At 47.9% G+C, this 11,427-nt stretch overlaps 1 protein-coding gene across 6 annotated transcripts in view; it reads right to left on the reverse strand.

Annotated features, from left to right (window-relative positions):
* Positions 1–3,854: 3,854 nt before the first annotated feature.
* The window catches only part of SRGAP2 (SLIT-ROBO Rho GTPase activating protein 2), a 252,236-nt gene continuing 244,663 nt past the window's right edge, over positions 3,855–11,427 (reverse strand). For 3 of the 6 annotated variants that reach the window (XM_054480813.2, XM_054480729.2, XM_054480845.2), the window contains 2 exons: positions 9,347–9,671; positions 3,855–7,257 (listed from right to left, as the gene is read on the reverse strand). In XM_054480813.2, coding sequence (XP_054336788.1) covers positions 6,874–7,257; positions 9,347–9,671 — 709 coding nt within the window. In that variant the 3' untranslated portion in view covers positions 3,855–6,873. The other 3 variants (XM_063646477.1, XM_054480870.2, XM_063646481.1) reach the window with 2 other exon arrangements.

Raw genomic sequence — 11,427 nt, forward strand, 5'->3', positions numbered from 1 at the left:
GACAGATCAAGTTTCCTTGGGCATCCTCTGTGAGGTCACATCCTCTGTGTGGACACAGTGAAGCAATGTCTTGCCTGTGCCCCAGCCGGGCAGCACAGCCGGTTGCATCCGAGAAGGTGCAGGGGGCTGGCAGGCTCCAGAAGGGAAGAGGAAGTCTGTAAGAGTCCCCACCACGTGTTCCCAAGTGGCTCTGAGGAGTCCTAGAAATAGAAGTGGCAATCCAAGGGTAGTGCAAGGACCAGAGGCGGAAGAGGGTGGCCCTTAACAGCAGCTGTCAGAAAGAAAATCTCATGTGACTTCTACAAAGAGGCCGAAAGTATAGTGGGAAGGGCAGGGGCTAGCTCCCTTGCCATGGAGGTTTGCGTTCACATTTTACCACCTACTGTGGATGACTCTAGCACATCACTTGACGTTTCTCATAGGGCTGGTTTGAAAGTAAAATGAGATGAAGCTCCTGGCACCTGATCTGCTCTGAAATGATAATAATTTCTTTTTCCTCCCCTAAGGGGCCCGGGCCGGTTTCTCACAGCTGAATCGCCAGCCCAGTGCCTCAAAGGGGAGGGGAAAGGACTCGGGTACTGGTTGGGGTGCATATGGAAGAGGCTGGGGGGCATTGCCAGGCCATGCGTATCTGCTATGCTCAGTCACAAGGGCAAAGGGCTGAGCGACGAGGTCTCGGAGCCCGGCTCTTTGTCACCTTCAGGGGTCAGCTCTGGCTAGGAGCTTTGGGTGCGGAAGGAGGGACAAACGCTGCAGCCAGGCTTGCTGCTATGGCCCCAAGCAGTGGGACAAGCTGTGAGGCAGCATCCAGGCCACTGAAGGAAATCGGCGCCGGTGCCAGTGTCGTCTCTCTTCGAGGAAAAGCAAGAGTTTCTCTCATTGTCTTCACTCTTCAAACCTCTGCACTGTTCCCTCCTACGCTGTCAGCTAAGGACCTTGCCTTAAACTTTGCTTAGATAAAAGAAGCAATCCGAAGGGAGCTCCCTCATTTCCTCCCCCACATCCACTGCCTGCCCTGTGTCTGTACTCACCGGCCTTCCCTCCCACGCGACAGCAGGAAGTGCCTCTTCTTGAGCCTCTTCTACTGGCCATGGCCAACCCTCCCGCTTGTGCCCTGCAGCTCACCCTCTCCTCTCCTGCACATTCATTCTTCCCATTCTACTGCGTCCTGCCTACCCCACCAAACAAATGCACCTCTGCACTGCCCATCTGACCCTTGTCTCTCGATTCTCCCCATTCAACGAGTTGTCAAGTTACTGCCTCTTCCCTTCCCATTTGCCACCTAACCCACTCCAGTTGGACTCATTCCCCCTCTGCTGAAAATGCTCTTGTCCAGGTCACCAATGATTCCCTTTCTACACCAGCCTCACCTTACCCCATTGGCATTCAACAGCAGATTCCCCGCTTTGTTGAAGCATTGTCCTCTCCTGCTGTCTGTGACCCTGTGCTTTCCCAGCCATCTACCTCATTGCCATTGCCACTTGCTCATTCTGCCTTCTTTGCTGGCCCCCTTCCTCTGCTGCATTTTTTTTTCTTTTTTCTTTTCTTTTCTTTTCTTTCTTTTTTTTTTCAGACAGAGTTTCACTCTTGTTGCCCAGGCTGGGGTGCAATGGCGTGATCTCGGCTCACTGCAACCTCCACCTCCCGGGTTCAAGCGATTCTCCTGCCTCAACCTCTTGAGTAGCTGGGATTACACACATGTGCCACCACGCCCAGCTACTTTTTTTTTTTGTATTTTTAGTAGAGGCGGGGTTTCTCCATGTTGGTCAGGCTGGCCCCAAATTCTCAACCTCAGCTGATCCACCGCCTTGGCCTCCCGAAGCGCTGGATTACAGGTGTGAGCCACTGCGCCCTGCCCCTCTGCTGCATTTCTAATGATCGGGACCTTCTCTTTTTTCCATCTCCACGCTCTTCCTGGGAATCTCTGTTTGAATACATCTATAATGTAATAGCTCCTAATACGTTTTCAGGTATTATCTACCCCCAAAACTCCAAATTCATACCTCCAAGGGTCTACCTGATATTTCCACTTAGATGTCTACCAGTCATGTCAGCCTTGCCAGATCAAGCAGAATACTTCATTTCCTGAACAACTCCTATCTTATTACAGTTTCATTTTCAGAGTAATACTCATTTTGCTTCTTTATCTGTCCTTCCTCATTAGAAAGCTCCATTACCTGGTTTTTTTTTTTTTCTGTTCAGTACCATATGACAGTGCTTGCACAGAGAGAAGCTTAATGTTGATTGACTAAATGACTGTCTTTAGTATATGTAATATGCCAAGGTTGTAAACTCCTGAGTAAAAGGAAACGTCATATACCTATGAATATAAATCAGGGGATTCCAATCTTTTGGCTTCTCTGGGCCACATTGGAAGAACTGTCTTGGGCCACACATAAAATACACTAACACTAATGATAGCTGATGAACTAAAAAAAAAATTGCAAAAAAACTCCATGTTTTAAGAAAGTTTATGAATTTGTGTTGAGCCACATTCAAAGCCATCCTGGGCTGCGGGTTGGACAAGTTTGATATAAACATTTAGGTTAGATAGCCTTAAAAGACTGTTTCCTAAATTCACATACATCTGGTCTCCATTTTTGGTTTCTATCTGGATGGAATGGACTTGTGTTTTGACAGTGTTCATTGCCACTAGTTTCCATCCAGCCCCCATCAGGACATATGAGATAAAAAGAACCATATATGGATAAAGAGGACCTAAAAAGCATAGCCTGCCTTTGCCTCAGGACCCTCTGAAAAGGGGCTCTTTGGTCCCCTGCTCACAGCCTACAAACTGGCTCCACGTCTGGCTCCATGTCACAGCTATTATGGGGTGCTCCTGGCCATCCCCATTCTCCCTGTACTCAGGGAGAACTCATTCCTACCACAGAGTGGCACAGCAGCCTTGGCCTTGACTTACCCGAGGCCAATGGCCCAGCAAGAGAAGCTCAAGATGTAGCTGTTCCATGAAAACAGGGCAAGGGAAGAGACAGTAGGCTGGAAGGGCATAGCAGAGCTGAATAAAAGGTATACGAATAACGGATAGGGATGATAAACCTAAAAAGGGGTTGTAAAGTGTTCTGTCTAGAGCTGGGGGTAGGATTCCTTGCATTACCACTGAACACAGGGTACCCACTTGGAGAGATATGATCCATCCCCAGGGGCATCTGGCATTAGAACAAGCCTGTTAAAAGTAAGTGTTGGCCCTAAAGGCTCTAGGATTTGTTTGAAGTTGTTACCTTGAAATAACTTCACCCTTGAACTTAAGCTCTGCTAGACTCACAATCTGTAGGAGAGAAAACATCACCTGTATCTCCCACTCCCACCAACAGCACAAGCATATTGGTCAGCTTTTCTCCCAAAGGCAGGGGGCTGTCAAGGGCAGAATGACTCAGGGCTTTGGTTGTGGAAGAAAGAGAATCTCTAGTCACCCTCGGTTGCAGCTTGCCAAGTTTCTAAGCAACTTCTTAGGCCCCACTCCCTGAAGTGAGGAAATCTGACTAGAGATAGAAACAACAACAGCCCTTATTGAAAACGAGGAAGGTGGATTCTGTGAAGGGAATGGTTCTCATGGCAACAGGGAGTCCAATGAGCTGGAAGACGCTCTACAAAACCTGTGAGAATCCACACACAGGCTAAATGAAAATGCTGGGGAAAAAACCTCCCATTCTAAATGCAAGTGTGCTGTGCCTTGGTGGGGAGGGAGAAGGTGGCTGGCTGTAAGGTCATCTCGTTGCTCTCTCTGTTGCCAGGCAGGGCTCTGTTAGCACAGACGAATCAAAATCCCTCCTGGACAGCTGAAGTCCTGAATCAGAGATTTCAGAGAGGAGAGAAGGGATATGAACTGCAGCATCGAAACCTAAAAATGTATTTTATTTTGAAGTTGTGCTTTGGATTTTCCCCAATCCAACATCTGTTAAGTGACAGTCTTAGGTTCACACAAAGCATCTCCAAGCATACATACAATATTCCAGTTATCAACACTATTTTAAAGAATATACCATTTTACACAAATGTGACATACAAGTCAGACGCCACAACATTGCGATTCCCTCGAAGATGTGACTTCTCTTCCGCACGGGAAGTAGATCTGCACCAGCCCTTCCAGTGCTCTGCGCATCCCGGTGCTGGCATCACCGCTCCTCATCTCCTTGGGGAGAAGCCAGGGCGCCCTGAGGAGGTTGGCTGAGACCAGTGTTTCCAGTTTACAGGCTGCTGGCTACAAACTCCTCTATTTTCTAAATTGGGATGCTAGTAGCCCCACCCCACCTCTCTTCCCCAAAGACTGACCCTTCAGAGTCCACACCAGGAGAAGGATCCATGCCATGAGGGGTGGAGCAGGGCTCTTTGAAGCATCATGCTGGTTTCGGCAAGCATAGCTGAGGAAGGCTGGTCTCCCTAGGCCCTGGATGGCCAGCTCCTTTTGGCTTTTCGGTGTAAAAATCACAGTGTGCAACCTCAATTCCAGTTGTTTGCAGTGAGCTCTGCTGAGAAGGACTCTCCTCCTATCGGTTCCTAGTCCTCTCGACAGGACCATCTCACAGGTGTTAGGAGCACCAGAGATGGGGAAGACAGCTCTGCCCCCAGAGTTGGGTTTAGTAGGTGACCACTCACACACTGTTCAGTTCATGATGCAAATTAGCGCGGATGGACACTGATCAAGGGGATGGTGAACACGAGTCATGTACAGGGTTGAAAGAGAAATAAGGCAGGAGCAACAGAACAGGCCCAAAGCGTTGCCATTAAGAAAGCTTTGCTTTTACTTTCTTAGAGGGGAGTGTGCTGGAGAGAGGGAGAAAGGGCAAGTGTGGGTACCAGTTTTGATCAGTTGGATTGAAAGGAATGTAAAGTGAAAGATGGGGTTTCATTTTCAGCAAGGAAACAGATCCTTGGGTATGAAAGCCCCCTGTTGGCTCAGGACCTGTGTAGGCCCAGGTGACAGGCAAGAACAGGTCAGGAAACAGCAACAAAAACCAAGACTGTGGGTTGCCTCTTCTAGGCTGACTCACTTCACTGAAAGAGTTCTTCAGTTCTCCCGCCTAGCACTTGGAAAGGTTTCTCTGGTGCTGCAGGTTAGCCTTCTCATTAGTGATTTCCCACAAAGCGCCTCTTTTCCTTTGCACAGGATTTGAAAAAAAAAAATCCTACCACTTTCCATAGATCTAACTACCAATTTCGCAGGTTGGTCCAAAAAGAATCTCTTCTAGGTCAAAGATAAGAAAACTCAGATTCTCCTACCTGAATGGCAACTCACCATCTCTCCGGAACTACAGAAAATAATAAGGCTAAAATATAAGTGCAGCTTTTAAACAAGAAAACACAGAGAAGAAGGATGAGTTTCAGCTTTAACTCAAGTTGCTGTCTGAGACCCATGAGCCTGGCTGTGGATGTGTCTGGTCCTGGTACTCCTGGGATAGCATGATGCTAGGGGGGCCAGGACCACAGGCACCAGGTTTGAAGACTGAATTGGAGCAGACAAGAGTATGATTTGTGCATTTTGGAAGGGAACCAGAAAAAAGGCCAGAGTACAGCCAAAATATTCAGCATTCAAATTTTAATTTTCTTTCGATTCTGGCCTTGGGAAGACTTGAGAGCCTGTGGGGTCAGGGTTCCCTTAATTGTCCTTGTTTGGATAAATGAAAACTGGTTTTAAGAGGTAGGGTCTGCCTTTAATCTAACTAAGGCTCTCTAAGCCCCTGTTGGTCCCTGAAGAGAAACCTTGTAAAATAACCAAACTAAGGGGTGGACTTAAAACAAGTTTTCATTTGGGAACAATTTCTGGATTAGCAAAGCTGAATTTAATTTTTTAATAGAATAATGAATTTTCTGTTTTAAGTGCCAAAAACATTAGGAGGAAAAAGCACCCATTTCTTACCTTTTCCAAACCTGCCATAGGCACAATAAAACTCTCTTAAGACTCTTTACCCTAAAAGGAACCAGCTATAAAACTGTCTTATACAGGAAAATGTCTTAAATGGAAAATGGTCCATCAGAGACAAAGGTAGGAACCCGAGAAATGTCTATACATTCAGAAAAACTTTAAAAGCTCCTTAATAAGACGGGGGTGTACTTCTAGGGGATGGAGGAGAGCAAGAGCAAACACCAATGACCAATTCACATCAATGGAAAGAACACAGAGAGAAAGCCCCCAACCCCAAACAGGTTATGGGATTGTCCCATCCTGTTATGTTTCATATGATGGAGAGATTTCAAAGGCTAGGTTCTCTGGCCCAGACACAACAAAGTTTGTAATGGAAACAGAGACCCCTGGTGGCTACTGTGTGAACTGCCACAATAACTTACAAAGAGACTGGTCTATGACCAGGAGAGGCTACACATGCCAGAGACTAGAAAAACATGTATGTGTGTGAGTGTGTGTGTGTGTGTGTGTGTGTAAAATGTGTGTGCGTAAAATATGTGTGTGTATGTAAAATGAAGACTGGACTATATATGATTCTCTATAATCAGTTCCCAAAACAAGATGCCACTGAAAGCTGGATGGCAGTAGCCAACCATCTGGTCAAGGCATCGCTGTGGTCTGAGGGGACTGAGACTTGAGCCCATGTCCTCAGGACTGCCTTACCAGATTTCACAGTGACCTGATAATGAAAACCTGTCTCTGGCTAACCTAAGAACGGTACGGACTGCAGCTGGCTGAATTACGACGACTGGGGGAAGCAGAGGGCAGTGGGAAGGGAGAGGCGATACCAAGGGCTTCATTCTCAAGGTTTGGGGAGACGGGGAGGCTAATTCCTGCAAGAACAACTTAGAACCTAATTTTCAACTGAAGTCCCCAAGCTAGTTAAATAGGAAGATTTTAATAACAGTCAGTCCCTATAGTCCCCTTGTCTAGAACAATTAAATTATTATCCCTCAGACAGTACAAGACTTGTCAGTAGACTGTGGGGAAGTTGATGAGTTGACACCAGGGCTAGTGGCATTTGTTTTGGGGAAGACCGTGGGCTTGGGCCGTGTGGCTGGTGGTTTGACCGGGGCAGCCATCTTGACAGACTTGACAGGCCGGAAGGCGCAGGCGATGTCCCCAGCAGTACTGGCGCTGCGCTGGAAGGCGGGCTCGGGGTCCTTGAGGAGCTGGGTGTGCAGAGGGCTGGAGGGCTCCGATGTGGGGGCCACCACTGGGGAGGTTTTGAGGGGCTCCAAGGTGTCCAGAACCACGTCAGGGGTGTGCTTGACACTGCTCTGCCGTTCTAGCTCCCGTAGCTCATTCAGGGCCGAGTTCATTGTTGCCTCAATATCCTGCAAAACAGGAAAAAGGAGGAGGTGAGGCAAATGCGGGGAGAATTCCCCAAGGAGCCAGTTTCAACAACACAGGCCAAGGCATGAAGAAACTGACCGTAAGATGTCCAGATTATTGTACTTGGCCTAAATCCTTGAACATATGAATGCTCAGAAAGTGGGGAAAGGGGGACGGAGGGATTTTCACTGTCATGAGATTTTTTTTTTTCCTTTAGAAAAAGTAATCGATATTTTTTTAGAGACCCTAGGCTTTAGAGATAGATATTGAAATACTTATCGACGAAGTGACATATAATCTAGTGGGGAAGAGAAACATGGACAAAGTAAGAATGGCCAGGAGTTTGGTGATGAGTACATGGTGATTTGTTATCCAGTTCTGTCTGCTTTTGGGTAGGTTTGAAATTGTACATAATAAACATTTTTTTAAAAAGTGGTAGAGATGATGTATGATCTTTATTCTCTTGGACTTCAAGGCCAAAGGTGAAGAGGGTTAGTCCTTCCTCCTCAGGGGCTGAGGAAAGTTTCAGGAGCCCAAGACACCTCCCCCCGCCCCTGCTCCCCAACTCAGGGCAGTGTCCAATTTGAAACCATTTCCTTCCAGCCATCACCACCGAGGGGACCAAAGAGTGACCAGGAGGGGGAGCCAAAGCCCACGTAGGTGAATCAATTGCCTGCAAATCAATGGAACACTCTAGATCTTTAGCCAACAGCAGTCCTAGCCCAGGGACTCAAGGCAGAACCAAAGAACGTTTGTATGCAAGCCAGCTGCCTTCCAGTGAGACTTCCCAGCTCCCCGCTCCCTCCCCATAAACCTGTGTCTGGCACCCCCAAACTACCACAGGATTTCTTCTTGGGATTAGGTTCACATGGAAAGATTTTACACATTCCAAGCGAAGGCCTTTGGTTAAGGTTTCTTTGTCGTACAGACTGATGCATGCTTTCTGTTCACAGTGATTCAATTTCACTCATCCCTATGACATTCTCAAACCTTTAAAATGCTCAGGAAAAACTCCATCTCCCCCCTCAGTCGCACTCTACAGCTAGTCTGTCCCAGCTGTCTACCTTTCCTGACATTCCTATTAACACCTGGCCAAGGAGGGAGCTGGGAGGATTCCCGCAGCGCAAGGCAGATTGCAGCCAAGAGCTTAAATAGAGGCACAGAATAGAAGGCTAGCAAAGCAAGACATCTCAGGCCTGTAGCTCAATACTGGGCTTGCCAGGTACATCTCTGTAAGCAGAGAACCACAATTAAGCCAAGAGAGACCATGCCCAGCCTCTATCACCCCCTGGAAGATGGGGTAAGGAGAATCTCAACTCAGTTGAGATAAGAAGGCAACAGTAAGCCCTTAGTTCCTACCTGGTCTAATGAAAATTATATAGTTGGGAGAGACGTCTGAGTGAACTGCTTGGAGTGGCCCCGGTAGTCGGATTTTTAGAGGTGGGGTTGGATCTCTAATATTTCATGGAAAACAGAGAGTCATCAGTGTGGTGCATACACAGAAGGAAGACCCTGCAACCAGGGAGCTCATCTCCATAGCCTCTGGAGGCTTGGGCTGCAAATCCTTTTGGTTACCAGAGCTCTCTGCAGCCAGAGTATTTTTTAGGTCTTTAAGACCAGGTGCAGGTTCTTAATTGATCATCTACCCACTCGGTACCAGAGACCAGCCTTAGGAATCGGGATGATGGTGATGGGCACAGCAATATAAAAACGTGGCCGGGATTACACCTGAGCCTCAACAGTCGGGCAGTTTCACTAAAGTCTACCCAGGTCTTTAGACTCAAAACTTGGGCTATCAAAATACTCTTAATACTGGCTTTAAAAATTACAACAGCCTTCCTAATAGCCAGTGTATGAGCAAGAAGCTAGGCTTCTCTTATTCTGTCTTTAGGTTCTTCCTGGGGAGAGAGGGACAGGCAGACTGCTTATTAAGCTGTTTTATAGGGTCCACATGTCCAGAGTGGACATATACTCAGTATATCACATACAAAATAATCATTCTGTTTCAAGTCCTGTCATAATTAGGTGGGTGGCACTAAGTGGTAGTGATGAATGTAGACTCATGCTGTCTGTCCAGGAGCCCACAGTTACCTGAGCAATGACCTCAGGGTCCATGGGCCGATGGTTATTGAAGCTTTTTGACCTTCCTGCTGTGGCAGTCTTCCGGATCTGTGGACTATCCAGCCGATTCTTCAGGGATGAGTGGCGGCTGATGGAGTTGAGGCTCCCGTGCCCACTGATGGAACACTTATCTGGCCCTTCTTTGGGGAGACTCTGGCTCATGATGGGCTGGGAGGATGGGCGGCAGCTAGCCCCCACCCCTGGGGAGGAGGAGTCAGTCAGGGAACTGCTCAGCCCATGGCTGTCACTCCGAAAAGTTTTCCGGATGCTCCCAGATTCTGGACGCTTCCTTTGCCTTCAATCACAAACAGAAAGGGCAGTGTGATCAGCGAGGCCTGGCTCCAAGGAAGCCAGGACAAGTGGGAGGGGGCAGATGTTGGCACCCAGGGACTTCGGAAGGAGAGGGACACAGAACTCGTTCTCTCCTCGGCTTCATCTTCTCTTGCATTCTCCATGTCTTCATTCCCTTGCCACCCCCAAGCTGGGTGAAGGAGAAATGGATACTTACTTGGTGGTCACGGGCTTTGTGTTGTCAAGATGTAAGCTGCTGTCAGAAAAAATGTCTGATTAAGCGAAAGTTTCTAATGGGAAAGAGATTCATGGAAAGGCCCCTTCTGTGAACTGCCATGAACAGAAACCTAAGGCCCCAGGTAGGAGAAGAGGTCTTACCATCACCAAAGAGGTCGAGATTGCTGGTAAGAGGATAGTTAACTTTTCTAAATTTTAGCATGTCTCTTTTTCCAAAAAGACTGTAACTGTTTTGGGCTCTGGCAAGAGGCTGTTGTTGCTTATTCTGTAGGCATGGAGCAGAATAGTTTTCAAGAGGCAGCAATACTGCAGAGTTGGGGCCCAGTTTGTGCGTTTTCTTAGTGTGGAAATACCTCTACATGACTCCCAAGTCACTGAGCACTGGGCTGAACCCTGGATCTGGGCGAATTTGTTTCAGACCACTTAGGGCTCTCAGACAAAATGGCTTGGCAGAATCCTAGTTACATGGGTGTTGCCTGCTGCTGGATAATTTCATTTGGTCTTGGAATCAGATCTGAAAACGTCTAATCTAAGAGGCAATGAAACTTCTGATTTGGATGGCTGCTGAACAGCTCTGATCTTGAATCTAAGAGAGATGGGGGCTGAGGCAGGAGTTGAGGTGGAAGGAGGGAAGGGGTCAGACTCTGAAGATAAGGAGCTGGTCTGTGAGGTGGGGACAGTGCTCTAAGCCAGTCCTAGTCCTGTTCACTGCTGAGGTCTTCCTCATCTTTCTGCCTGCAGGGCCTGGCCCAGGACCTGGCATGTATGAGCCACTCCGTCAATCTGTCCACTCGGCAGTTTTAGGCTTGTGACTCAGCCGCTCTCGAGTGGAAAAAGGATGTTCTCAAGAGTCTTCTAAGGCCCTGCTGAAATGAACCCCCTCTCTGCAAGGATTTCCCTGGCACCACTAACTGCAACTGCACTGGCACCACTGCACCACTAACTCCAGTTGCAGGAAGAATGGACCCCTCCCCCTCCTCTGTACCTTCAGAGCATCTGATGCTACCTGTCAGTTACCTGTCCACAGGGTCTTTACCTTGCCAGAATGTGAGCTCTGAGATCAGGGACCTCGTCTTTTTTATCTCTGAATAAACACCAGCAGTGCTTTCCACAACAGTAGATACTTAATAAATGTGTAGAATTAAATGGAAGTGCCACACCCTAATAGCTCTTTGCTGATTTCCTTTTTCTGCTTGAGGATGGCTGACTCATGGGCTGAAACTGCTGAGAAGACAGATTTATGGGGTGGCTGTGGTGTGCCATGTCCCGGGCTAGGCCCTGGGGATGTAAAGAAAAGGAAGATATAATTCCTGGGTTCAAGGAGCTCAATCTGGTGGGGGATCTGAGTGCAGCATGAGTACCAAAAGGTACTCAAAGTGCCTTTGGAATACAGCATAAGGGCACCTCACTCAGCCTGGGGAACTCAGGGATGTCAGAATGGCTTCCCCAAAGAGCTAAGTCTTTGGACTGAGTCTTGAAGGGAGAGGAGGAGGTGACCAGGTAAGGAGACAGCAGGCATGAGG

This window comes from Pongo pygmaeus, chromosome 1, assembly GCF_028885625.2.
Source record: "Pongo pygmaeus isolate AG05252 chromosome 1, NHGRI_mPonPyg2-v2.0_pri, whole genome shotgun sequence".
NCBI classification, from domain to species: Eukaryota; Metazoa; Chordata; class Mammalia; order Primates; family Hominidae; genus Pongo; species Pongo pygmaeus.